At 47.7% G+C, this 26,418-nt stretch overlaps 1 protein-coding gene across 1 annotated transcript; it reads right to left on the bottom strand.

Annotated features, from left to right (window-relative positions):
* Nucleotides 1-12,549: 12,549 nt before the first annotated feature.
* Nucleotides 12,550-25,871, bottom strand: CCNL1 (cyclin L1). The gene is made up of 11 exons (XM_075761694.1): nt 25,503-25,871; nt 25,231-25,305; nt 24,900-25,009; nt 18,649-18,769; nt 18,210-18,274; nt 16,772-16,871; nt 16,530-16,634; nt 16,211-16,352; nt 14,463-14,574; nt 14,213-14,311; nt 12,550-13,344 (listed from the first exon to the last, which is right to left on the bottom strand). The coding sequence occupies exons 1-11, from the start codon at nt 25,803-25,805 to the stop codon at nt 12,996-12,998; spliced, it is 1,581 nt and encodes a 526-aa protein (XP_075617809.1). The 5' UTR covers nt 25,806-25,871; the 3' UTR covers nt 12,550-12,995.
* Nucleotides 25,872-26,418: the final 547 nt, after the last annotated feature.

Genomic DNA, 26,418 nt, shown 5'->3' with positions numbered 1-26,418 from the left:
ATCAGCGAAAGGGCGGAATGATTCAGGGTGGTCCACAACGGGAGTCATGGGATGACATTTAGCAAAGGAAAGTTTCGGTGCAATGCAGAGGAAAATGTCCTCACGTGGAGTTGTGTAAGCCATGGAAGATCTCTGGGGGGAGCGGTGGAGCCCCTGCGCTTGAGTCATTCAAAGTGGACAGGAAAAAAGCTATGGAAAATGTACTGTCAGGAGCAGCCCTGCCCTGGCAGGAGCTCATGAACCGTATGACCTAAACGGTATTTTCCATCTCCCAATCTATGTGACATGGAAAGTGATTTATTTTGGCCTACCACCACTTTACTACAATGAATAACGCCCAGCTGGCAAGTACCTGCTTTGAACTTTGGGTGAAGAGTCCTTGGAGAAATCTGGTGGTCGCAGAGGCAGGAGCGAGGAGCCTTGAGACCCACCTCAAGCGCAGCAGGTTTTCCTTTGCTGGTTTGAGGGTCGTGCTCTCCGTCCTGCCCAAATGTCCACGTACAGGTTCCTGAGAAATCAAACAGCCGAAAGCATTAATAAAACATGGGTTGCCCTCTCTTGACTTATGAGATCACATTTTTTTCCATGTCCAGGTCAGCTGAGAAGCACTTCATTGGGCAGCAGAAAAAGTAGATGAAACATCCCCCCAAGGCCGTATTTTGTAAATTCCTCCTATTCCGCCAACCTCGCGCGTGATGCTGAGGGCGGGCGACAGGGTGACGGTGGGCAGAGCGGTGGTCGGGGCGGTGGAGCCTGTCTGTGGCAGAGGAAGCTCCTCAGGAACCCGAAGCTGACCCCGCTTGCTGAGCACCAGTTTTCATGAATCATTGGCTTTTATGGAAATCCGTTTCAGCCTCCATTTATCCAGCTGTTTCCTGTGTATGGGAAGCATTGTGCTAGCTGCAATATTTGTTTTAAGTTACCAGGACTGAGTGGTCATTTTAATCATCGTAAAGTTCTGAACAAAGAACCACATGTGCGTTTTGGGAAAAGTACCCAGAAAAAGCTCATCAACAACAGCTGAAAAGTGTCCAGAAGGAGGTCAGCTGTGGAGAATGATTTATGGGTGCTGTGGGGTCACCAAGTAGCAGTATCGCCTCAGCGCTTGCATCGATCAGCAGTTGCCAACTTCATTATATTTGCCGATGTCTTTTTCGGGTTTGGTTTTTGTAGATTCCTTCTAAAAATAACAATCATCGCACCTCCTCCGAGGGTAACGGGAGCGGTTACTAGAGCTGGAATGAAACAATAATTCGTCTGCTAAAACTGGACACGGGGAGCGTTTTGATTTTTCATTCTCGTGCTATAAAACAAAAGGATGAAAAGTTGCTTCTGAAGACCAGGCTTTTCCATGAATTGGTATGCACAGAAACTCACGGAAATACTGTCCTCTGGCTATCTCTGGGCAAGGAGGTCACAAACCTTCTGCGCATCCATCTTACAAGGGACCAGCCCTTTGCCCGCAGGACTTGGGGCGAGAGAGGAGCCGTGTCGCTGGGTCCCGGGGCGCCGGGCTGTGCAATAGCTGCGGTAACGACAGCCCGCGGATGAGGAGGGTCAGGCAGGAGGTCTGCAGAACATCCCTCACCACGATCACAGACCAATTCACGTTTTACGTAATAAGCATGAAAGAGCCCGAAAAGTCAGCTCCAGAAATAACAGGGGAGAGCAGACACCTCGGCAGGCGCTGGAAGCAGAAGGGGTTGCGTTCAGGGGAGGCACGGAGTGCAAGAAACCAGACTACAGCACAGATCCCGAAAGGCAAAAGTCTCCGGTGATCCCTCTCGGCCTGACCCAGGGCAAGGGATGGCTGGACCTGAAACCTCGCGATGACCACAGCCCCGAGAGCGTGCGAGTCGTGGGCTGGCGCTCCTCACCCGGAGCCCTGAGCGCAACCTCAGCCTCTGGGCTGGGGACTTCGTTTAAACTCACACGTCTGGCGGTGAAACTTCATTTCTGGCCCCGTAGTGATCAGCAAAAGCATAATTAAGCAAGGTGTAAATCAATGCAGTTAGCAATGATCACATCTCCTTCCCCACACCCTCTCCCCCGTAGACAACCTGGACATAGGGAAGCCGTTGGTCACATTTCTACCACCCTCCTCGTTGCACAGCCCCTACCTTAAACCTTCCAGACTCCGTCTTAGGCCAATCTGTGCGACAAGCAGCGGAGGGGAGATCGCCTACTAACCCGCGTTGAAAAGGAATCTGACATCAGGTCACTCTGCAAATCGGGCTCCCTGATCCTCCCTGGCATTGAATAATTTTCATTTTCACCCAGTTCTCCTGCAATAGGGAGCGTGTTCAAACATGAACGCACATCCTTGTTGGATGGCCTGAATACTATTTTATGCCACGTATTTTTTTATTGTCCTGGTAAAACCGAGGTCTCCCTCTGCGTGTGCTGCTGTGCACTTTATCTCCGGCCGCTGCCAGGGGCAGAGCCGTGGGGCTCTGCCATTCGAAGGACATCCCGCTATTTATTCATCTGCCATCGCTTCAGCTGGGCAGCCTCCAGGACATCGTGCAAAGAGAGCTCGTTTGCTGTAATTTTCATCAATTGCCTACGAGTTTTTCAGTCCCAGGGCTGGACGAATGTGAGTTTAATAAGATGAGTCTTGGCTGGGAAAAGAGCATCCCCCAGTTAAAATGAGGGGTCTGTTCTCCTCTTTCCACCTGACTTTGTGTCTAAGAAGTCTCTGCATGTGGAAGGAGAGCCTCTTGGCAGTATCTTGGCACCGTTTACTAGCCTCCTGGTGCAACGTGGGGAGGAACGGATGAGAAAATGTGATTGAAGCCAGAGAAGATGTAGTGAAATGGTTGTGATAGCCCTTGCGATCATGAGGGTCGCATGGATTGCTCTCTGGCGTAGTGCTGGTGCTTTTCCCCTGCATTATCCCGGTGAAACATAAATCTTTGAGCTCAGGAGGTGCTCAGAGCCTGTGACCTGGTTTTATAGCCTTGCCAGATAAAACCATTCCATTCAAAGGCTGAGGGTCCATGTTACTTCCCCAGAAGTGCAGGTGAGGATGAGGGATGAGGCAAGAAGTATCCTGAAAGCATTTGAGCTGAAGAAAACAGTGTGTTTTTCAAGTAGCTCCCTTGGGGGCTCGGGAAAGGAGAGAGCTCCCGGGGAGATCACTGGTCCTTAGAAGACTTTCCAAACTGGCTCGCTCCGCACCCGTTCAGTTCATACAGCTCAGGAGGGCGAGGAAATTGAAATTTCCACCTGAAAAGCTGGAAGCCCAAAAAACATTTGGGTCTCGTTCCCAAAGCCAGAGTCCCAGGTCCCTGTTTAGGTACCTACATGGACATACTGGGTTTTCAGAAATATATTCGCTACAGAGCTCAGCAAAATCACTGGAAGCTGCAGCTGCTCGGCTTCTCCGAATAGCAGGCTGCGTCGTTTCAGTATCTGCTGCGCTACAGGCACGGTTCGGAAGATGACTAATTGTAGTTAGTTCTCCAGCCCCTGCTCTGGGACCTAATCGTGCTCGTTTTAAGGCTGCGGCTGATCTCAAGGCGCATCCCATGGGTAATCCTGCCTGCGCAGCGCTGGGCATCGCCACCGTGTGCGGCCCCGCAAAGCCGGGGTGCTGGGGAATGCCGTGCTGCTGCGAGGCAGCTGCAACGTGTGTACAGTCACTGCTGGAGGGGGACATCCGTGTAGGAACCGCGCTCCCACCCTTACCGACCAATGGGGCTTAAACGCAAAGGAGTCCATCGCTTCTGGCCCTGATCCCGAGAGGTGTTTGGGTGCCCACCTCTTCCCAAAACACCTGCCACGCTATCGCCGCTCGGCAGATGCTGTAAAGCTCCCGAAGCAGCTAAAGCTGCGGACTGGCAGGCGCTGAGGCTGCTGAAATCCCGATGCCCGGGGCTGGGGAGGAACCTGTGTCCGGCTGCAGCAGCTCCCAGGCAGCTGCAAGTCCCTCCAGTCGCCTCCCCGCCTTGCGGTACCCAACCCTTTTTTGGCCAATCTTTCGAAAAACCCAGCAGTGTCCTAAACCCTCTTGAAAAGGGGACCTCAGGCGTCCGTTCTGCGTGCACAGGGGTGTGCCGGGGCAAACCGCGGCCCCCCCCGAGGACTTGCTCTGCGTTCGTCCCCGTGCCCAGTGCGCGGCATCCCGCAGGCAGGCACCGGGACGGAGGGGTCCGGCTGGGCATCGGGGGGCTCTTATCCCGGGAATCCCCCAGCACAGCTTAAAGGCTCTCACGTCTTGGGGGGGAGCGGTTCAAAAGGGTGGGTGGGGATCGCACCCCCCGACACGGCCCGCTGGCCTGACGAGTGCCGCAAAACACAGTTGCAGGGTCAGCGCCTGCCGGCGTCTGCTGCTGGCGAGGTGCACAGGGCAGAGGGGAAGGGTGCTGGGTCCTGCCTCTGTGTTTGCAGCGCTGGTATGCGTGTCGTTGGCTTTGCTGTTGCTAGGGGAACCCGCGAGTAGTTATAAAACAAAAAACCAGCCCTGAGCCATATTGTGTCAATTAATGTAACCAGACATATTTCCTCAAATAAGAACCATATGTTAGAGATAACATCTTTGTTTGTTGCTTGCGGTTTCCTTGATGGCAAACTACTGTGCTATAATCCTTTACTGTCCGGCTTGTTTATAAAGTCGTTGGGGATGAAAATACGAAATACTGAGAGTGCTTGCTTGGGGCCGGGCTCGCCCAGGGCTCGGAGCACCCGGAGAGGCGCCCGGGGGGATGCAGGAGGATGCTCTTCGCCTGGAGAACGTGTATTTTGTGCTCTTGAAAGGGATAGCTGTGGCAGCTCTCCCCTCCAGTTTGGTCTCCTTTAGTTATCTATCAATCAGCCTTACGCGTGTTGCCAGGCCAGGTCTCAGCGTGGGAGGTGAATTCCCAAACATCGCCAATTGGCGTAAGATTCTTAAGGGCTTTCTTTTTTTTCAGAGGTGTGGTGGCATATAAATGCCTATAGGCTTTGGACAAAACCTCAGCTTCTAAATCGCTTGAAGATGGGCCCTCAGCCTGGCTGTGAAAGGCACTGGGGTACCTGATGCCCGGTTAAACCGATGCAAACCTGACGATCCGAAGTCACGCAGGTATTTTAGAAAGCTGCCCCGTTTCACTCAATGGCTGTATGTGAATCTGTGCGAGCCCTCAAGTGGATTCACGTGGTTTAAGATCATTTTGCCACTGATTTCCTCCCTTGATTCCTTATCGGCAGAGGGCAGGAGCCACTCGGCTGCCCAGGACCGGCCCTGCCTCAGCTGGATCGACTCTCTGGTTTGGCAGCCGGGCGCAGCCTCTGCCCCGCTCACGTGGACGTGTGCCGCAGCGGAGAAACCCTTTAGCAACGGGCTTTGTAAGACCACAGAAATGCACAGGAGACAGGAGAACTTAATTATTCTTTACATGATTGGTTTTCACTTGGCTATCACGGCTCTCGGAGGGGAACAGCAGGATCAGGCTAATAATTCTGCCGTGGTCAATCCCTTATGATATTTACCCAGCGGCTGTGCAATAGTTGGTGGGTAAATACCATTTCTTTGGTCGATGCTCGCCTGCAGCACTTCGGAGCCATTCCACGCTCCTGTTTGAGGAAGGATGTGCAGGTCGGCGTCCCCGCCACGCTGCTGCCCCCGTACCCTCAGCTCCCTCCGTGCGAGTGCCCTTGGGCTAATGGTCTCCCTCCAAGCCAGAGCGCTTTCTTGGCTAAATGAACAATTTTTACCTCAGGGAAAAAAGGCTCAAATTGCAGTTGTTTATGGTTGTATCCTACCAAATTAAAAGAAACAAGTAGGCTGAACGCCAGGCATAGCTGAAGAGGCACAGTCTATAGAGCAGGCAGAGCCCTCGCAGGGTGCACACCGTTCAAACGGGTGGGAATTTTCCCTTCCACCTAGCTGACAAGTTCAGACCATTTGCCTTGCTCACCAGTTATTCGCGCTCCTGCAGATGCAGTTTGCTTTCACAAGCACTCGGCAAAGGGCATCCGTACGACTTCTAACATCAAGGCGAAGGGACTCGCTCCTTGTGCTCTGCCGTCACTCCTCACGCTCCGTTGCCATCAGCTCACGCCCTTGTGTCGTGTGTCATCCCCTCCCCGGACCCTCCGCCTCACCTGGGTGTCAGGGGAGCAACATTTTGTCTGGGTGAGCAAGAGTTGCGCACACAAACCCTGCGGCCGCGGAAAGGTTGGAGGCCCATCAGATGGGCTGAGCGCAGTGACGGGACGTGTCTTGGCTAAAACGGTCGCTGTTTTCCTCAAATGTTTGGCACTAATATGTTAATCAGATCTCACACACAGCCTCTCGTTGTATCGCTCGCTCTGTGTTTGCACGGCAATTAATTCTGACTGCAGCGGCTCCATCAGCCTCCGGGGTTGCTCTGTATGTGCCTGCGCTTGCGACGTGATTTTTGGAGGATGCCCGAATGAAGCAGCGATGTTTGCGGTGTGATTTCAAGTTGGAACTTGATGACAAATTGATTATTGTGGAAGGGAAGGAGCGTGGCGAGCACGGCCACACACAGCCCTGCAGCCCTCGTGCAGCCCCGTGCGAGGGCGAGGGGCTCCGGGAGGCTCCGAGTAGCCACAGCGAGCGCTGGCCAGCCGGGCCCTTTCTGGCCCTCTTCTTGCCAGAAGAACTAAAGGTGCGATTTGGTAAAGCCAACCTGAAACCCCTTCCCTCGAGGGGGTGTCTGCTGCGATCACGGCACGCGTGATCTTTCCCCACAGAAAAGTCCCAGGGAGCACCCGGTGTGTTTGGGGCGCATCAGGCAGGAGCTGCCAGCCCCGCTGCCCGTTCCTCTTTGGGGAGAGCCTGTGCCTGCCCCCCCGAGGCATTAAACCTACACAAAGAACAATATTCTTCTTAAATCTGGTATTTTTATCTGGCTTTCTGTACTTTTTATTTAACTGCGAGGAAACTTTGCACGCGGGGAAAAATGATTTCGCTCTGAGTAAACTCATTTTCGTCGGCAAATGAAATTCTGCCCTTAAATACTGGGAACGGCACGGTCCTGTTGGGGTTTATCGGGCAGTAACGGCTTCTGAGGCTACTGCGAGGTGACCCGCGAAGCTCCGCTGGTCCCCTTGGGAAGCCCGTGGCCCTGCTGTGACCGGCTGCTTTGAGACATCGTTTGGGAGTGGGTATTTATGTTATTTGTAAAAAGGATTAGTTACCTGCTAGTGTTTCTGAACCTTTCCTTCTGGGCTAAGACACACGGGGACACCCGCACGGCCCCGGGGAGCAGGTGGGTGCGGTGGGATCTGGGGGGGTCCGTTAGCTGAACAGAGCGATGATCGGGGGAACGTGCGGGGCAGCAAGACGTGCGAATCGCCTCTCGGGAGCTAACGGACCTTGCCATGCTCAGGAAAACCACGCTGGGAACGGCAGCTGGGCAGGGCCACGAGGTACGGGGACGCCTCGGAGGCTCTTCTGTCCCCTGCAGACCTGGGACAGCCTTTAAACCAGCGTGGCTCAAAGCAACCTAAATCCATCGCCTCCTGCTTCAAACCACTTGAAATATCTATTTACCTGCGAGATGCCCACCGGCACAACTAAGGCCACGTTCACGAGCTTCATGTGGCGGTTTTCTCACGTACAGCAGCCTGACCGAGCTTGGGCTGCGGCAGGTAAACCCAACAGTTTTTTAAATCATCGCCTCTCCACGGCTGCGGTTGCAATTGGCCTTTCAGGGATAATTCAAGCTGGTCCACCTAAGCTGTTGCAGAGCTGCGCGCGGATGCTTTCGCACCGATTGTAACCTGGTTGATCGCGCGTTATCTCACACGTCTGGCGGTGGATGCCCTCCCTCACGGCTGCCCACCCGTCTCTGCAGCCCGAAGTCGGGTGCTCACCTGAGCGTTTGACCCCCCCAGCTGGGGCTGCTCTGCCCGCAGCGCTCAGCCGCCCCAGCCCCGGAGCGGGACACCCCCCTCCTCCTTTGCTTCTGGTCCGTTTCGGTGCCTCCAGCAGCGCCACGAGCCCGGCTCCAGCAGAGCCTGTGCGTGTGCGTACGCGCGCGTGTATGCGTGCGTGAGCGTGTGCACGCAGGGGTTGCTGGTGTCCGCTTTGCAATACTTCCACCTACAGAATAAAACCCAGTACGGCAGCGGGGAGCAGCCTGCAGCGGCCCTGGAGCCGATGGGTGCAGAGCACCCTGGGGGGCCCAGGCGGGCGGAGGATGCTTCGGGGGGCTGGGGCACACCAGAGGGCATCCGCAGAGGTGTTTGTGAGCCCCGTGGCCTCTCCTACAAAACTGCAAAGAGGGATTCTTTTTCCTGGGACAAAAATGGTAATTTTGGCAATTTTTTTCCTTCCACTGGAATATAAAGACGTATTTTTTCAGGCCAGCTTTTCTAATTTTAACACCTTTTTTTTTTTTTTTATTTTTTTTATTTTTCCAAAATGCCCCGCTGGGCTGTGGCCAGGCAGGAGATGGGAATGGAAAGCTGTTTCCTTTACAGAAGTGTTTTTTCCTAAGTGGGGTGCAATTGCCCGTGCTCCGCAGCAACACCCCCCGAGCGCTGTGCGGACACACGGCCCCGCTGCAGAGAGGAGCACGGGGCGGCCGTAGCAGGCTCGGTTCCTGCCCCAAAAAGCCTACAAGCACATGGCTTGTGCTTCAGAGCGGGGGAGCAGCCAGGAGCAGAGACAGGAGAGCGGTGAACTTGGCGGCTTGTGGATGGGGCTGATGAGAAATGGTGGATTTCAGGAACGTTTCCTGGCAGGAGCAATGAGCAGGGAAGGATTTCCCGGAAAAGGGACCCCTATCGCTGTCATTAACAGCGGCACACAAGGCACACCCTGCTGCACCCACTGCCACTAACCTCTGGTTTTGGGGGCGGCTAAAGCCCTAATGAGTAATTGTTGGATCAGTTTCCATCAAGAATATTCTTTGATTTTTCACTATTTTTTTTCTTCCCAAACCACCCAAAGGTTCTGGTCCATGTAGATCCTTCCAACACTGGTACAAAGCTGAAAATGAAGGACAGTCACAAGTTTGAATTTCCTCACTTGAAATATTTGCATAAGTTTGTTGAAAAATTAGTCAAAACATTTTAACAAAACCTTTTTTTCTGAGGACAAGACCAACCTAGCCAAACCCCCGCCCCCGAGGAGACCCGGAACACCTCCCCCCAGTTCCTGTGGGTCTCTCTAGGGGTCTCAGGTCTTCGAAGTTCAGTGGCAGCATCTTATTTCCATCACAGCGTTTCTAACAACAATCAGGCGATGCAGGACTACTCCCTATTTCCCAGGAAAGCACAGCACACGGCAGCAGGGGCAGGCGCCGCGGGTGCCACGCTTGGTCCCGGGCGCTGGTAGGTGTCACCGTCCCCGAGCTCCCACCTGCCGAGCACCCGGCTTTGTTTAACAGCGGATCTCCCACGATCTCCTTCCACTTTGGGCTGCAGACCAGACTGGGCGGCTCGAGGCTTTCACAGCCGCTTGCTGTTAGAGCAATTGTTTTTGGACACATCCAAGCCGCGGGGCTGTGGCTCGGGGCGATGCGTAGCTCCCCTCCCTGCTTCACCATCTGCCGCTTTGCCAGGACGGCCTCCGCTCTGTCGGCGTTCAGCAAACATTTGCCTGTGGCCATCTGGGTTCAGCGGCGCAGCCCGAGCGGCCTTCCCGCCTGCTGTGCCGGCGGCAGCAGGCTGCGTCCCGGAGACAGCATCGCTGAAAACACTGGCAAGATGGGGAGGAAGGAGCAAAATCTCGTTGACTGCGCTTCATCTGCATGCTCCAGCGCTGGTTTCTTTGGCATCCGGTACTACCATCAGTGCTGGTGAAAGAACGAGCACGGTGAATCAAACATAGCAGGATGGGGCAGAGGGAAACTGGAGCCGTACTGCAGCACAGCCCGAGCCGGGAAAGCCATTGCCGTCCCGCCGGCACCTGGGCTCAGTCTGCAGTCGCGTTGCAGTGGGGCATTACAGCCTGGTTTTACCATGAAAGCATTTCCACTCTGAACGTTTAAACAGCGTCACGTACCGCTGTGCAGAATAAAGCCCATAGCAATGGCAACGAGCTCGGTCAGAAACAAAAGGTCTGCGCGGGGTGCTCAAAACCCCGGCTCGCTTCTCAGCTACGCCCGTCCGTTCTGCCCGCTGCCCGGGGGCTGCAGCAAGGGCAGAGCTGTGCAAAGCCACCCGCGGGGGATTCTACAAACAGATGTCAACGGTGGGTCAACAGAGCCACCACATCCTTCAGAGATACTGATGAAGCGTTCCCATTAGTGACTCAAGTACACAGAAGACACTGAAGAATTTAAAAATAACCAGCATTAAGTACTTTTCAACTACTGAGGTTTGTCAGTGCAGCCTCAAGTGACTTCCGGAGGTCGATATGGATGCTTCAAGGTCAAGCAGTGCTCTGAAACAATTAATTTTTGTGATTTAGAGTTTAATGAACACATTGTGTGTCCTTATATAACACTTCAGTCTTGGGAAAGACATGAGATCTAGTTGTAAAAATAATACAGCACCTCCCTTAAAACAGGCTTTGGCTGATACTTCACGGTATCGACGGTTACCGCGCTGGAGCGTGACACAGCAGAGCCAGGCCCTGGTGACAGTCTGCTCCTGGCACATCACTCAGTTCATCCCATCACCTCCCAGCACGACCTGCATCACGAACGCGTGACTGCTGTGAGCAAGCTGGCACGCTCACGCTGTCCCTGCTTTTGTCCCGTCCCCCTCCCCCGTACCCGATGGCACAGTAAGTTTGGGGGAGCAGCTTTCTTCCAGTCTCATCAAGCCAAAGCAACGGAGGAATTCCCAGGATAAGGCAGAGGAGGGGGAGCCCTCTCTCAGGCATGGCCCAGCCGGAGCCGGGACAGGCACTGAGTGCTGCAGCTGTGCCCAGCAGCCAGGGCAGCTCAGCAGCCCCAGTGGTGTGTGCAGCTGGCTCCCAGGAACAGCCTGGTCACCAGATGTAACCCTACCGTCTTGCATTTAAGTATGAAACCGTTGCTTGCCCAGCAGCTTTCTCCTTGGCAAGTCCTCCAGGTAAGGGGACAGTACCAGGGCCACAGCCGTTATCCCACCCTGACCCCTGCTCCCGCCACCTGCAGGGACCCAGCCAGCCCAACCACCAACTCGCTGCGTGCTTCTCGCCCCCAGCACACCATCCCTTCTTTACAGCACTGACCCGACGTACTTGGGCTTTGAGAAAGGGCTGCTGCCTTCCTTTCAGCAACCAAACCCATTTATTTTATGGCCTGTCATTGGCAAAGCCATCCCATGGTTAAGGCCAGCACCCACACAGCTGGCCGGAGAGATCTTTTTCCCCACGGAAGAACAAACACTGAACTCCTTGCTAGCTCACTGCGTAAGCAATCCGCAGCAGATGGTGTCTAGACGTTTAACATCACCAGATGTTCCAGCTTTGCATGGAAGTTAACTTCTGCTCTTCAGCATCGGAGCGAGGGGCACTGGAAGCACCGAAGGGTAATTAGCACGTAAGCATAAACACAAATAGAGAGAGTGAGCTCTCTTCACGTTTCACTGCCATACGCTAAATCAACTTGAGCCGATTGTGCTGCTACTTCACAACTGGGTTTTTATCGTTGCCCTAGGCTATCTAAATACTGGTATCTAGGGGGAAAAGCTACCTTGATTTCCATAGCAACAAATAATTTTTCCTGAAAGCAAACACACACATGAAATACAGTTACTGCAGATTAAAAAAAATAACACCGAGGTAACCAAGAAACAGAAGACAACATGTATCTTTTCCCTCTCAGAAAAAAATTCCCTTTTTGTATTTCTAGAGAACAGATGCAGATCAGGGCTGGCAGGATGCAGGGTAGCTGTTTATGAGAACACACCAGTTCCAAAGAAGCTTTTGCTCAACCATATTTATTTTTTCTTTCCCTTTCGAGGTCTGCAGAATTTGTGGCCAGAGCCTGGCGCTTGCTCCTGCAGCAGCACAGGACACCAGACCCATTTCAGCCCAGTACCAGCTTATTGGGCCTGTCTTTGCCCTCTGCCACGCTGCAGGTGAACGCACCCACCCAGTCACTCACAGCCAGAGCAGTTCAATGGGGAGAGCGAAGCTCTCTTCAGGTCTATGGTTTTGCTACTACCTGAGCAGCAACTGAATCAAATCCAGTCCCGCTCCTCCTCACCCATTTCACTTCTTTACCTGCACCTCCACCCAGAGCCGTCCCGTGCCAGCCCAGGGGTGAGCCTCCAGCAACAAACCCATCTGCACTTGGCACTGCTGCACACCCCGTGTGCTTGTGCCCAGGCTGAGCCGGTGTGACCCTTCCGCCAACTTCATCTCCCCAGGCATGTTACTTGTCCCGCTTTGTGCCTCTAGCGCAACCAGGCAGATGACAGGGACGCAGTCAGGGCAGGCACCCCCCGGGGCAGCTGCCAGGAAAGGTGGGACTCAAGCCCAGCTGTGGCTTCTGAAGCACCTACCAACGACACCGACTCCTAAAGCTTTCCCTGCCTGTCATCCGCAATAGCAGCACATCAGTATCCCACATCCCATTAATCTGCAACCATCAAAGTGATGCCATTAAGAAAATTACGTTTAGTTTCAATATATTTGACATCCAACAGGCAGTAAAAAAAAAAGCTTTATATTTTATTTCTTGTAAAAACCTTTTAACACATGCAGACTAAAACCAGTGTAAGAAAGTATCCACCATCGTTTAAACAAATAACTATACTTAAATATAAGTGTCTGCAATTGACTTGTATAAAAATAAGGTATTTTCCTTTTTTACAGAAATCCATTCTCCAGTTCTCATATCAATAAACAATACACAACTCTAATACATACAATTTAACCTGATCGTTGTTTTCCACCAATTCGATACTGTTAAGGTATTATGTGCAAAAGTTGGTAACAGTTTCTTTCCCAAAAGAAAAAAAAATCTTCTACGTGTTTTAGAAAATTAGATACCAGGTTTAAATTAATCAAATCCTAATCGGTTCCTTTGTTCTCAAATCAAGAGTCCATTTACTGTATTATATACAGACTTAACTAGAACCTGGTGCAGGTGCAAACCTCAGCGTCTGTGCCTGCTGTGTCCTGACCGGCCGCTGCTGTGGTGCTTGCCTTTGTGAGACCTCTCGAAGGAGCGGGATCTCTCCCGCCTGTCTCTGTGGTGGCCCCGCTCGTGCCGGTGCTTCTTGGCAGCATCAGAATGATCCCTGGATTTGCTCTGCGAACGCGAACGGGATTTTTTCCTTTTGTGACCGTGTCTATTTGCACTCTTCAGCTCTTCCCTGCCGTGCTTGGTCTTCAGGTGTGGCGAGCCATGATTGTGGTGTCGGCGAGGGCTGCCGCTGTGGCTGCGGGACCTGCTTCTCGATCTTGAGCTGTAGGTCCCAGACAGGCTCCGCCTATTATTGTAGCTTACAGAAAAGTGTTAAACATTTAAAACATGTCTTCCACACAGAAAAAAATAAACCAATCAATGCTTAGGAACTTCTAAGTTATTGGAAGAAATCAGAGACTATTTCTCTGACAGGGAGAACTGATGGATGATAGCGAACACACCTTTGAAAACAAAAAGCCCAAACTAAACCCAAAATGCAGCACCTTTCACAATTGTTCAGCCTTATCAAGAATCTTCCCCTCAACCCCAGGCTGCCAATTGGTTATTGCCTTTTTCCTTCAGTGATTTTGATAGTCAGCAATATTTAGGGGAACACTTTATTGAGATCCAAGCTGGCAGTTTCCACCTTAGATGTCAGTCTCAAGATTCTTTAAAAATACATAGGTAATGCCAGCAGCTAGCACTGCATCAACGTGCACAGTCCCTCCTCTTCCCCCGTCACAGGAGAGAGGCAGAGCTCTGAAGAGCCAGGCAGCACATCGTGCAACACTGGCAGAAGACACACTCTCCCATGCACACGTGAAGCCAGCTCCTATGGCACTTTGCACTACTTCCAAGGGGACCGAGTTCCGAGAGACTGCTCTCATTTATGATGGATTCCTTGAGAAGGCCATCGAACAGGGTAAGACCACCTTACACCCCAACATACACTTACCGTGTACGTGTGCAGGTAGGATAGTCTTAAGCTTCCACTTTACAGCAAAGCTTTTACATTTTGAACTATTAACGGCACAGTTACCAACTGCTTTGTGCCAAGAACTGAGAGCCTAAAGCCTTATCCAAGTCTGACACCTTGGCTAATTACGATGAAAAAGACAACCCACACAAAAAGCCCAGCGCCTCCCTGCAACCCTCCACCAACCGACCAACATCCCACTACTTACTGCCGCCTAGGAGTGTGAGATCGAGACCTCGACTTTGTTCTTGACCTAGATCGACTAGCACTTCTGCTGCTTCTACTTCTCTTGCTTTCTTTTCTCATGCTTGGGGGGAGGGGGGGAAATAAAATAATCGCATTAGACCTCTGAGGTACTCGTTACTTCCATGAAGTATGTCAAATGTAATTCACTGTACTTCAGCTGAAGAAACAGTTTTTACAGAAGTCTTGTCTTCATCAGGAAGATTTTTACCTACCCATTGTAAGGGCTCTTTGAAGCTTGCTGCCTCTCTTCTGGCTCTTTTTTAATGGTTTTGGTATTCAGAGATACTGGACTCTTCTCTTCAGTTTTTACTTCTCTTGGGGAAGCTAAGAATTAAATTTAAATTCAAAATTAGGTATTTTATTCATGGCCTTTGTAATAAACATACTGTATCCTTTATACATGGTTACTGGTATTTGCACAAAATGTAAGTATGAACTCAATAGTAGCTATTTCATTCCATCTTTCCATTTATAGCACACTCCTAGACGAGAACACTGGAGTGAGATGCCTGCGGGGAGACGCACAGTAGTTTAAAGCCAACTACCGGCAGGGGGGAGAACACCACCGTGACCTTCAAGCCCAGCAGCAGGCTCATCTGAGATTTCATCCACCACAGCCCAAGTGGTACAAAATAAAAGCTACCCTTATGGCCCACAAATACGTAACTCCAATTGTTACCGTGACAGTTAATTTCCAATACTATAGAAAGAATTAAGACTGAACAGCAAAATTAGAGATTTAATTTTGGTATTAGTGGTACAAATATAATAACAAAAAACTTATGCAGTTTAGAAGTCAGTGCCTCTCTACAGACAGCTGATATAGCCCAGAGATGGATTCACCTTTCCACAGAAAGACTACTATGTGAGAACAACACATTCTGCATTATGACTTACACTGCAGCTTCCTCACTCAATAGTGAGGAAGATAGAAACCAGAGGTTTCATGTAAAAAGGCAGAAAGAATTGTCACAAGCTTTCCCTCATTGTCAGCTGGTAAGAAGTCTTCCAAAATCCCACCAGAGATCCTGCTTTCACTCAAACCCTTCTAACCTAGGCTCCCACTTCACCAAAATAAAGAAAAGCTTTCATCTTTCAGTGAGAAGTTTACACCTGCCAGCTCAAAGACCTCTGGAAATTCAGGTGTATTGTTCTTAAGGAGAAATAACTGCTACAAATGTTGCTTTGTCAGAATATGTTTTAAGTTTCTGAAGAGGCCAGGTAACAAACAAGGGCCTGTGCCTTCTCCTTTACCCACCATCATTGGACCAATGCTCATGACAGCCTTTACAGTTTGTTGGCAGTTTACAGATCAATAGCAGCATTTAGAGGTGAAAGCACCAAGACAAAACTGTCTGGTTTTTGTATCATTAGAGTTCAGACAGATTTACGGGTCCGTTCAAGATACATATTCCAACAATTTATTCACTTGAATGCCAGGACAGCACTGTGACCTTCCCTTCTCCATTTCCTGATCACAAGCTGTCTTCCTTCACTGCACTTGAACAGTTGACAAGTACATAAAAAAAAGCAGAGAAAGCAATTTTGAGAGACACCTGCTGCAAAAGGAACCATGAAAGCTATTGTGACACCCCCCCAACAGATGAAATCCAGAATCTCTCCTTACAACACAGTAACATACAGCAAACTCACGGGTCTAGACATTTTCATAATGCTATCTCAAGGGTGCATGTTATTAGCATATCACTCTCTCATCTGTGGAAGTATTGAGTAAAGCATCCTGCTTCCCTCTAATCTGCTATTTCAAGATATTGAAGTGGTTTTAAAATTTGTTTTTTAAAAAAAAGAAATATTTGTCTTACTTCTTAGTTCTGTGACAAAGTCTAAATTGTCTAACAGCTCAAGAAGCAAAACTACTATTTTTTTAACACTTTGGGACAGGGAGTAAGGAGGCTTATCAATAGTATTATTCAAGTTTCTGTTCAGAAAACAAACTTACATGGTTTGGACGCAGGAGAAAAGCCACCCAGTGTTGAGAGTGCTGGAGTTCCATCCGGATTTAAACCTTTTGCCTTCAGTTTAGCTTCCTGTAGTGCCATCTTCCTCTTTTCCACTTCTTTATCCAGGAATTCATAATTGGGCTGTTAAAGTAACAGTGTGGTAAGAAGATAAACTAATGCAATTCATATTTTTGTCTCATTTCTGAAAACGTTGAATTATGTTTTAATCATCTGTCCAGTAATGTGACTACCTTCCATAATTTGTTCTCACACTCCCCTGAGAACATTGTCTAGGAAGAACAAACATGTCAAAGTTACCTTCTTTCTGGTATAGAGCTTAAGAGTTGTTAAGCATATCTCTTGAATCTCCTCTTCCGTGGTGCCAAAGAGCAAGAACCAGTGAGGACGGGTAGGTAATGGAATCTGAAAATAAAACAACCAAAAGCTTAACAATAGAGATTACAAAGCAGGCTTTAATTTAAAATATTTTCATTTGTTTTCTTGAAACCAAATTACCAGCAATAAAAGGCAATGCTAACTAAAGACAGATGAATGCTCACCTGCAGAGCTCTAGCAGCAAGATAAATGCAAGCACAAGCTATCGTCTCTGGCTGAAAGCGAACAAACACATTTGTTCGAAGGCTGTCATTCATGTAATTCCTAAAAAAAAAAAAAATTAGGAAAGGTTAGATCTCAGGTTTACTTTTTTATTTAGAGGATAACAATACTGGAGACTCAATTGACTTTATTATTTTTTCTGTTATTATATTAAACACTTGGTTTCTTTCAAATTATTGTATTTGATGTTTACATTTGCTACTTCTGTAACAAAGTTTGCACCGTTGCCATTGTTTTGAAACTCCAGTGCAAGTAATAGTATGTAACAGCTACTTCCTAGGTAGGTATGTTAAGTTACACCATGAAGTGTCCATTGAGTTAACAATCTAAAAAGTACTTTTCATCTGTCCAGCTGTTTGCTTTAAACACCAACGTTCTTGTATGTAAAAATCAATATGCTTAAAACTCAAATGCAAGCATGAAAGCACGGTACAGTTTTAACCTACCATTTTCCAGAGGCTAGATGCAACCTATAAAGTTCATAAAACATTGCATTTAAATCCTATGTGTGCCTTCAGTCACATTAACTTCATCCAGAGAGAGAAGCATCCAATTTGCTGAGTGTTGGAAAAAGACCTGCAAGTTAGTAACGGGTCTCCCACTTCACTAAGCTACTGTTCTTCCACCAGGGCGGCACTGCCAAGCAATACATGCCAAGAGATACATTTAAACAGCAGAGAGCTCCATTGATTTCTAAGTTACTGAGCTACAGGAAAGAAACGAACAGCAGTCAGTAAGTATTGACTCTACAGAAAACCATGCCCAATACGGCTTCTAAGTGAACATGCTGCATGCACTGTAATTTTCTTTTTTTTTTTTTTAAACTCAAGTTTAGCCGAATGCTAAATGAACTAAGTAAATGCTGGCAGAAAGTCTACCCCATGTGTCCTTTAAATACACTACAGTATACAGTAGCTAGGCAACAAATACATTTAGAAACATTTTTAACAGTTACTTCTAAAAGCAAATATACAAATCCTTTTGACACCCAGACAGAACTAGAAGATGCTGCCCGATGGATATGGACCACTTCAGTGAATCTCGGATGAGAGCTTGCACTGGGTTGGCTGGAGAGAAGGGCAGCCAAACAGGCCATCCCCAGGTCATGGGCTGAGGTGCAGAGGGCAGAGCTCTATGACTTACCATCATGGACTACCCTTTAATTAAAGAGTAGAAAAAAGAACAAAGTTAAATTGAGTTCTCCATTACTATAGTGGAATCAAGCCATGAAAATAGTAAGCAGAAACAAGCACTAAAATATTTTAAAAGTATATATTTGTGTAATAACTTACATCTCATTGATTTGCATATGGATCAGCAGGCTTGTTATTTCTGCTACTATTTTCCTGGCTAGGAAAAGAATGGAAAATAACAACTTACCAGGCTGTCTGTACCAGGGTTTGATTACGTTCACATTCTAAGACTTGTAAATACATAACAATGATCTGCAGAATAAGGGGGAAAAAAAAAAAAGATTCAGTTTTAACATATAAAGCAACAGGAAGGAATAACTACCTAGAGCCAAACAGTATTCCAAAACAATGGTATCTCCTCCTTTCCTAAGCATACACTGTAAGCTCACATCATCCAATCGTGCTCAGTTCTTTATTGCTTTTCAACACTTCTCAAGAAAGCAATTTCTACCGAAGTCAGTATGATTACTTGCCCAAGCACTCTGGCAAAAGCATTCACGATAACTACTAAGGAATAAAGAGAAGAAATCAGGTCATTTTTACACCCGTGTTTCTTGTCCCACAGCTCACAACGAAGCCATAAAGGTGGAATAACATTTGCAATAGTATTATTTTTGATAACTCACCTTATGTGGATGCTTGACATGAACACAAAATCCCAACTCCTTCAGTACCCTCCTTTCTGCTTTGATTACTTGATTTTTGGTGTTTATGTAGTTCTGATCAAGTATCAGGGGGCTTGGAGTCCTATAGTTTGCAAGAAATAAAATCAAAACTGTTTTGCATATCCAAAAATAGCGGCATCTCTGTTTTCCCTTCCAACCAACTAATGGCAACAGAAACCGGTTTTCAACTCCTGCAAGCAAGTTTAAGCATTAATCTTGTGCTGTCCAAGTTTATCTAAACTAGTTTAGTTTCTGCTTTTGACTAGCTACAGATTAGATGGCTAAGGTAAAAAAAATAATAATCTTCTGCTACTGTGTATGCAAACTATGCTGGTCCAGCTGCTGGAGCAAAAGCCAACTTTACAGTGAAGATCTCAACCTTTCTTTACGCTTCGTGACAGAGGAGGGGGAAGGAGTGTGATACAACTACCTTTGCCAGGTAGGACTTCAAAAGTAAGCTAGAACAGACTTCTTTTTTTCTTCTGATATTAAAGTAGCAAGCTTGTGCTTTATAAATTGCAGTTTCCTATACACCAGAAAACAAGATTATTCAGATTTTCAGAGAACAAGACAGCCCTGCTACTGTGATGTACAAAAGGCCTAGTAAAGCAAAGAATTTAACCTCTGCTGTGATTCTGAACACTGGACCCACTAATCAGCACATAGCATGTCACTTCTGCTATTTGCATTTGCAAAATGAGCTCATTTCACAAAAAATATTCCTAGGTCTAGCACTATCAAGTCCTAATTCCTTCCAAATCCAACATATGAACTCTCCAAAACATTTGATTTTAACTAACATAACTTGCTGTATGCTTTATGCACAAGTGTCATAGTCCATTTTGTATTCTTTTCTTTGTCCATATTTAGACTTGACCTTTCAATGTTGTGCATTTTAATCCACTTCCTCCTAAAGACAGACCAGCTTTTTCTCTGTTGGCAATATGCCCCACATATTCCACACGCTTTCCAATGCGGAAGAATGTTTTTGCATCTAGTTACACCCTGATAAACCAGTCTGTTTACATGATAAACCTAGTACACCCCAAGCATGGGTAACAAATTTATTTTACATCCAAAAGGAAAAAAGTATTACAAAATGGATTCAAAATACAGCTTCTGTTTAATCACTACTAACTTGTCTTTTTTGAGTCCATGCAAGTTCCACAAGCGGATCACACTTCCTTGATAGGTCAGAGAGTAGAAAAACACTCAAAACACCCAGGTTCCCACCCCAGGGAGAAAGGGTCAATTTAATTATGAGGTTAGCTGAAGGGCTTCCCAACTTCAATAATGCACAATTTAGGCTAAGACTTCTGCAGTCATGTGGAAGGATGCTTATTACCATTGGCCAAAGGACACAGCAAGCCACTTCACTAATAAAAGCATCATGCTGTATAACCACACACTTGAGGCATGAGCTCCCCTGCTCTTCCCAAGGGGCTGAGAAGCAGCCCTCAGGTTTGAAATGAACTACTGCAGCTTCTTGGTGTCAGGAAGGACCTACGATTTAAGTACAAGCCTTACTGCTTCTGTCTCCTAAAAAAACCCCCGCAATGTTTTCCATGTTACATAAAAGTAACTTCTCTAAAGTGTTACTCTTACTCATTAGGGCAAGTTTACAAAGTTTGTGATTTCAGCTACTCTACATATAACCCAGACAGAAAATGGATTGCCCCCCCAAGTTAACTGGGGAAAAAAAAAAACACTTTTAAAGCTTCAAATTAGTGAAACTGTTTCACTTCCAATTGATTTCAACTAACTATAGTGGGGTTTTATAGTAACATTTCTTCCAATATTGCTTTCCACAATTTTATCTAGAAATCACTGGCATTAGCAGGATCTCCAAGTCATCATTCAGAGCAAGTTTAGGTGTCCAGGCTCATCTGATCTTGTTAGCAGAACACTTCAGAGGTGACAGATCTTGGATGAAACACTTAGGGCAGCTATGACTTCAAGACTAAAAAAAACCAACAGTGGGACAACCCGACTGCACAGGATCATCCAACAACCTGCCAGAGGATTGTTATAGTCCATATGTCTCTGTATTCTCTGAAAGCTATGTAAGGAAGTCACTATTATGAAAACACAGTAAGGTAGAAGTGCAACAGGAAAGACTGCGAGCCTTACTGCATTTTAAGTTTTCACTGTCCTTCTACAGGGCTATAGGATCAGCACAAACAGTTCATACTCTGGTTGTACGTGTTCAACAGCAAAGCAATAGGAAACTCAAAGTTAAGACACTCTGAAATCGTGTTTTACTCTGTTGTCCCATGTCACTCTGGTCACTTACGACACACGAGTTCTAGACATCTATAGATCTAAGGAAGTCATGAAAAACAGCAGTTTATCCAGAGTGTTTCCAGAAATAGAAAGACAAATGCAGTCCTATGCAAAAATAAAAATCCGCAGACTTTACTGCACCTTATTACTGGCAAAAGTCAGGTTCCCCACTGTATTAAGATGTACCAATTTAGTACTTTTGCCATAAACTCCATAAGCTGTTGGTATGCAAAATTATTTAGAAGTTGGAAACTACAGAGATCTCCCTTTGGAAACTTCTTAGCTTTCCTTACTGAGAAAAGAGAAACTTTGCTACTACATTTGCTGCACTTAATTCCCAGACCAAGAAGTAACCATTTTAGGTCCGAGTAATAAACCAAAGAAAAATAATTTGTATTTTATATATAAGCTTATAAGCTTCAAGCCCTATACAGCCAAGTAGTATTACCAATTCTTACTCTGCATCTGTTCTGACAGATCAGCACTAGAGCTCCAGGCAAGACTATAGACCTAAGAACAGAGCGCACACAGTGCCCATTCTGGTAAGCAGGCCCAACACTTAGTCGCAAAGCTTCAGTGGGATTTAGAGATTGTGTAACAACCCAAAAGATTAACGCACACTAAAGTGTTTGTAACAATAAATAAATTACAAATATCCTTTTTAAAATCCCCTCTGACAAATGAAACCTAAGTTCTTGACACAGCTACAGCTTCATTTGATGCAATATTAAAATCTGCTGTCTTTGGAATGTCTAATACTTCGGAGGAACAGTGCCCTGCACATAGTTTTGTTCATAATGCAGAAAGTACTTCTTACAAGTACAGTATAACATCAGCATCTCATTTCAAAGACCAGATCTCCCTTAGGCCAGTCAATACGGGAGAAGAAAGCGAGTTCTATGTTTGTCTTCAACATTGTAAATACAAGCATCGTAGTTATAGAACAGTTTGAAGAACGCTAAGTAGTGTGTATGATTAACACAGGCCACTTCCAGCACAACTGCATGAACCTGTTTGCTGCAACAGAAGTTAAAGAACAGCTCACTGAGCATCTCAAACCAACATTTGTGAGATTACACAATGACAGGAGTCACATTTGGTTCCAGTCTCATAAGGACTTTCTGCAGCTTTCAGGCACATTTAAGATAAATAAAATCAACTTCAAACTACATTCTACATGTTAAACAACAGTTGCACTTTGCTCAGAACACGTTTCAGCAGACAATTTTTTTAAAAAGCACTATTTTCATAATACGAGCTTTTCTCCATGCACACAAACATTTTTTACATGCAGTACTACATGACATACGCTCGTGAAAGATCCAAAAAGAAAATATGCTTGTCCAAGACACTTTTTTAGCTTTTTCTTACTTCTCGGTATTAGAAATACCACCTAGCAGTAACTCAGTTGACTACAGGTCTTACAAAAAGAAAATTCCAATGCAATTCCCAGTTCTGCAAACAGGTACACATAAGGGACTGCTTACATAGCAATTTATATAAATAGCTTTACAAATTCAAGACTTCCGTATCCTTGTAAAGGCATGTTTTACTATCAATTCAAACTGCAATTATACAGAGCCAGAAAGTGGAACTAAGAACCCAAAACTGTTTAAGAGAGAAAGCAAGCCTACTCAAAACTTTATGTGCAGGTTAAGAGCTTCAGTTAACAGAAATACTAAACTAGAGGCGAAAAGAAAGTACAGCAGCCTGACGGTTTCAGTTCTGGGTTGTGTGTGAGAAACTAACTACAGCCTAAGTGTTAGCTTCAGATATTAAAAAAAAAAGATTAAGCTAGTATTCTAAAAACCTGGACAGCAAAGAAAAAAGCTTATAACAAGATACAGGAGTTCTTCCAAATGGTTCACCAGCGGCCAACCTGTTAGTCCCCCGATTCCAGTGACCTATTCTCAGAGCACTGGCTTCTCCTTGGGGATTTTCGATACTTCACTCACTGTTGCCATGACGACAGCTTCATCTTTATGTACCACTCCACATCACCCAGGCTTTGGTAAATGTAGCTGGTCGCTGTATAGTCGGTTGCAAGGGAAAAAAGAGTTGAAGTTAATAACGTGTACAGATTATGTAATTGTAATCTTGTAAAAAGTACAGAAAAATGTTTACATCCTGCTTGTTAAAAAAAAAAAGCCAAGCCTGAATGTCAGACTTCAGCATTTTTAAGATTAATTTCATGCAGATTCACTCAGAATCTCAGAGCAGCAGTACCCATTTCTCCAGAAAATAATGGGAGGAAGTGCATGATTTCTCTCGACATGATGCATTTTAGACACCATGTAACATGCACAAGTGACATTCTGATTTGGAACAGGCTAGCTGGAAAGATTTAAGTTCACAGGTTAAGTTCAGTTTCTCTGATCCTTCGCACAGCACAAAGAAACAAGTGATTTGTGTTCTCATTGCAAAGAAAAGCATTGCATATGATTAATTAACCTTCACTGTCTGGATCAAGGCCAAAACATTAAGAATCAATGAACCAGCTTCACTAATTCCAATAACCAGACTCCCTCATCATAACTGCAGTAAGAAACAATACCACCAAATTCACTTTCGGCATAACTTCACAAAACTCTCTCAGGGCCAACAGGGACAACAACTTTTTTAAAAAAAAAAAAGAAAGAACGAACAAAGCTAAGTTCCAAAGCGTAACACTGAATCATTCTTCTATCAAAAACTAACTAGGAAAACACGAACACAAGGCAGTAAAAGCAAAAGTTTTAGATGCAGCAGAAGCATAACCAGCACAAATACACCAAGAAACAGCTGGTTTCCCTAAGGGGTTTCTACTTCTCTTCTTTCTCAGAAACATGTTACGCAACACTCAAGTTTAAATTCCTGCTGTAAGCTGGTGATGCAAAGCAGAGAAATGAAAGAGTGAAATCTAGCCGAAAACAAAATCCTTTTGTAACTATGGATTACCTTACACTGTAAGCAATCGGCCACTAAAAGTAAAGCTACTTCAGCACAGCTGACGTCTCCAATCTCACAGACTACAATACTGCTGCATGACAAATGTAAAGAAATTTTGCATTTAATAGCAACTTGGAAAACTCCTTCCCTTCAACCATTCCTTGTTCCTTCCAATACATCAAGTTAATTTGCTTTACACATGAAAACACACATCACTTTACACACAAAAAGGCAGCATTAGGCACTCACAACTGAAGAGAGCTCTACAACTTGAGCAGACAATTATCCAGATCTGTACACAGATCAGGGAAGCTTACACTCCAACTTCACTGACACAAGCACACAGTACCACGAAAAACAGAAGTCTCACTTTTCACAATTAAAGGTGCCTTCAGCTTCCAAGACTCAATTACACATTCCTTATTGAAGTGGTATCATTAAAGCTGCAAACACTGTAGGCCAAACCATACTTTTTTCCAGATATTTTCTAAAATTGTTTTTTCTAAAAGGCAGTACTATCATCACTGGAAGAGTTCAGCTTTCATCTTTTGTTACACAATACCTTACTGACACCATAACCGCATTTGGACGGCTAAGTACTAACAAGAGAAAAGCATTAAGACTACTGAACATGGTTAAAAGTCTGGAGAACATACAGCAACCTGCTAATTGCCTACTCGTAACTAAGACTACCCTTCAAGAACTACAAGACAACAAAAAAACAGTTAGCAACAAACCTAAAACTATAACCGTGAACCTACAACTAGAACCAATACTCATGACTTGTAGCTATATAAATAACAAAAAACGGGTCTACCAAGTAAACAAGAGTAACGGTGGAAGAAGTCAGCATTGAACTGTACTGCCTACACAGCAGCCAACGAGCACTCCCTTCTCACTTTTAGGTCGTTGAACTTAGCCTGGAAGAATACTGTGAATTGAAAACTGCAACGTACATTAGTGACAACAGATGCTTATGCTCATAACGAAGCTAATCTTACCTTTTTGCTCTTAGCTGACGCAAATGATGAAACACGTTGATCACATCCCTTATACGACGAGGCGCCTCTTCAATTTTGGATGCAAGATTGATGCACGCCATAGCAACAATCTGAAAGGAAGCCCCGTTTCCATAAGAAAGTGATTTTAAATCCCGGTAAGACTAGAATTACACAATTTTAAAACCCCCAAATCCTGCGGCCTAAAGGCTCGAAGAGAGCGGCCTGTTTGGCATGCGGCTGCCCAAATTCACCGGTCGCCCAGAACAACGCCCAGCGCGCTCTTCTCCCCCACCCCCCACCCCCGCCCCCCGCCAGGCCGCGCCGCGCTCACCTCGAAGCTGTGCTTGACGAAGGACTTCGAATAGAAGAACCGATGAAACAGCACCTGCCCCGTCGCCATCGCCACCTATGAACGCAAAGGGAGGGAGGAGGAAGAGGGAGCGGGAGTCAGTCACCGGGCCCAGCCGCCGCCATTTTGTGTCAGGCACCAGCTGGCGCCGCCGCCCCCCCGCGCGGCCGCCTCACACGCCCTTCCCGCCGCGCCACAATGGCGGCGGCCCCCCCCCCACCCCCGCCCGCCTCCGCCCCGGGCCGCGCACCCACCTGCGGCAGGCGGAGGAGGATACCGGCCGCCTGGATGAGCTCGCAGCCCAGGATGCGCAGGTCGGTCTCGCACTGCAGGTCCAGGCCGTCCTGCATGGAGGGAGTGGGCGAGAGACGCTCCTCGGGGATCAGCGAGTGGTCGATGGTGAGCGACACCTCCGAGTACAGCCGGTCGCCGATGAGGATGCCCGGGGCGGCGGGAGCCGGCGGAGCGGCGGCAGTGGTGGCGGCAGCGGTGGTGGTAGCGGCGGCGGCGCCGGTGGCGGCGGCAGGGGGAGCCGGGTGTGTGGCGGCGGAGGCCATGATGGCGAAACCCGTCCGCACCCGCAGCCGGCCACGCACAGACTAACGCGGCCCGGCGCTGTGACGCAGCACACAGCGGCGCCTGCGCGCGGCACGCCGGGAAAAAAAAGTCCGGCGACTCCGCCCCGCCCAGGCCGCCAACGATCGCTCCCGCCGCGGCGGAACCCGGGACCTGCCGCGCTGCCCTTCACCCCCCCCGCCCCGTTCAGACGCGAACCACGCGGTGGCCGAGCCCGCCCCGTCCCCGACCGGCTGTCCCCGGGAAGGGACCTCGCCCGGGCGTCAGCGGCCGCCTGGGGTGAGCTGTCCTCCGCCCGAAGGTCCCCTTGGGCAGGCAGGAAGGGCGTGAGGACACGCGTGTTCCCTCCCGTGGCGGGGGGGACGCGGCTGCACCGCAGCTGCCCCGGGTCTGACGGTGCTGGGGGTGGAGGGGGCCGTTGGCGCTACTCGCTGTTTTTACCGCATTTTCTGCTGCAAAAGGTTTTAAACAGTGAGGTACAACTAACTGCACCGTTCGCTACGCAGCAGCAGAGGAGAAAGAAATTACACTGGTTAAAACTGTGTTTCAAACACCATACCGGTTACCTGGTTCATGCCCTGGACGCAAGCTCAG

This window comes from Balearica regulorum, chromosome 9, assembly GCF_011004875.1.
Source record: "Balearica regulorum gibbericeps isolate bBalReg1 chromosome 9, bBalReg1.pri, whole genome shotgun sequence".
NCBI lineage: Eukaryota > Metazoa > Chordata > Aves > Gruiformes > Gruidae > Balearica > Balearica regulorum.
The sequence above is the reverse complement of the archived record's forward strand: the minus strand, read 5'-3'. Positions and strand labels throughout refer to the sequence as shown.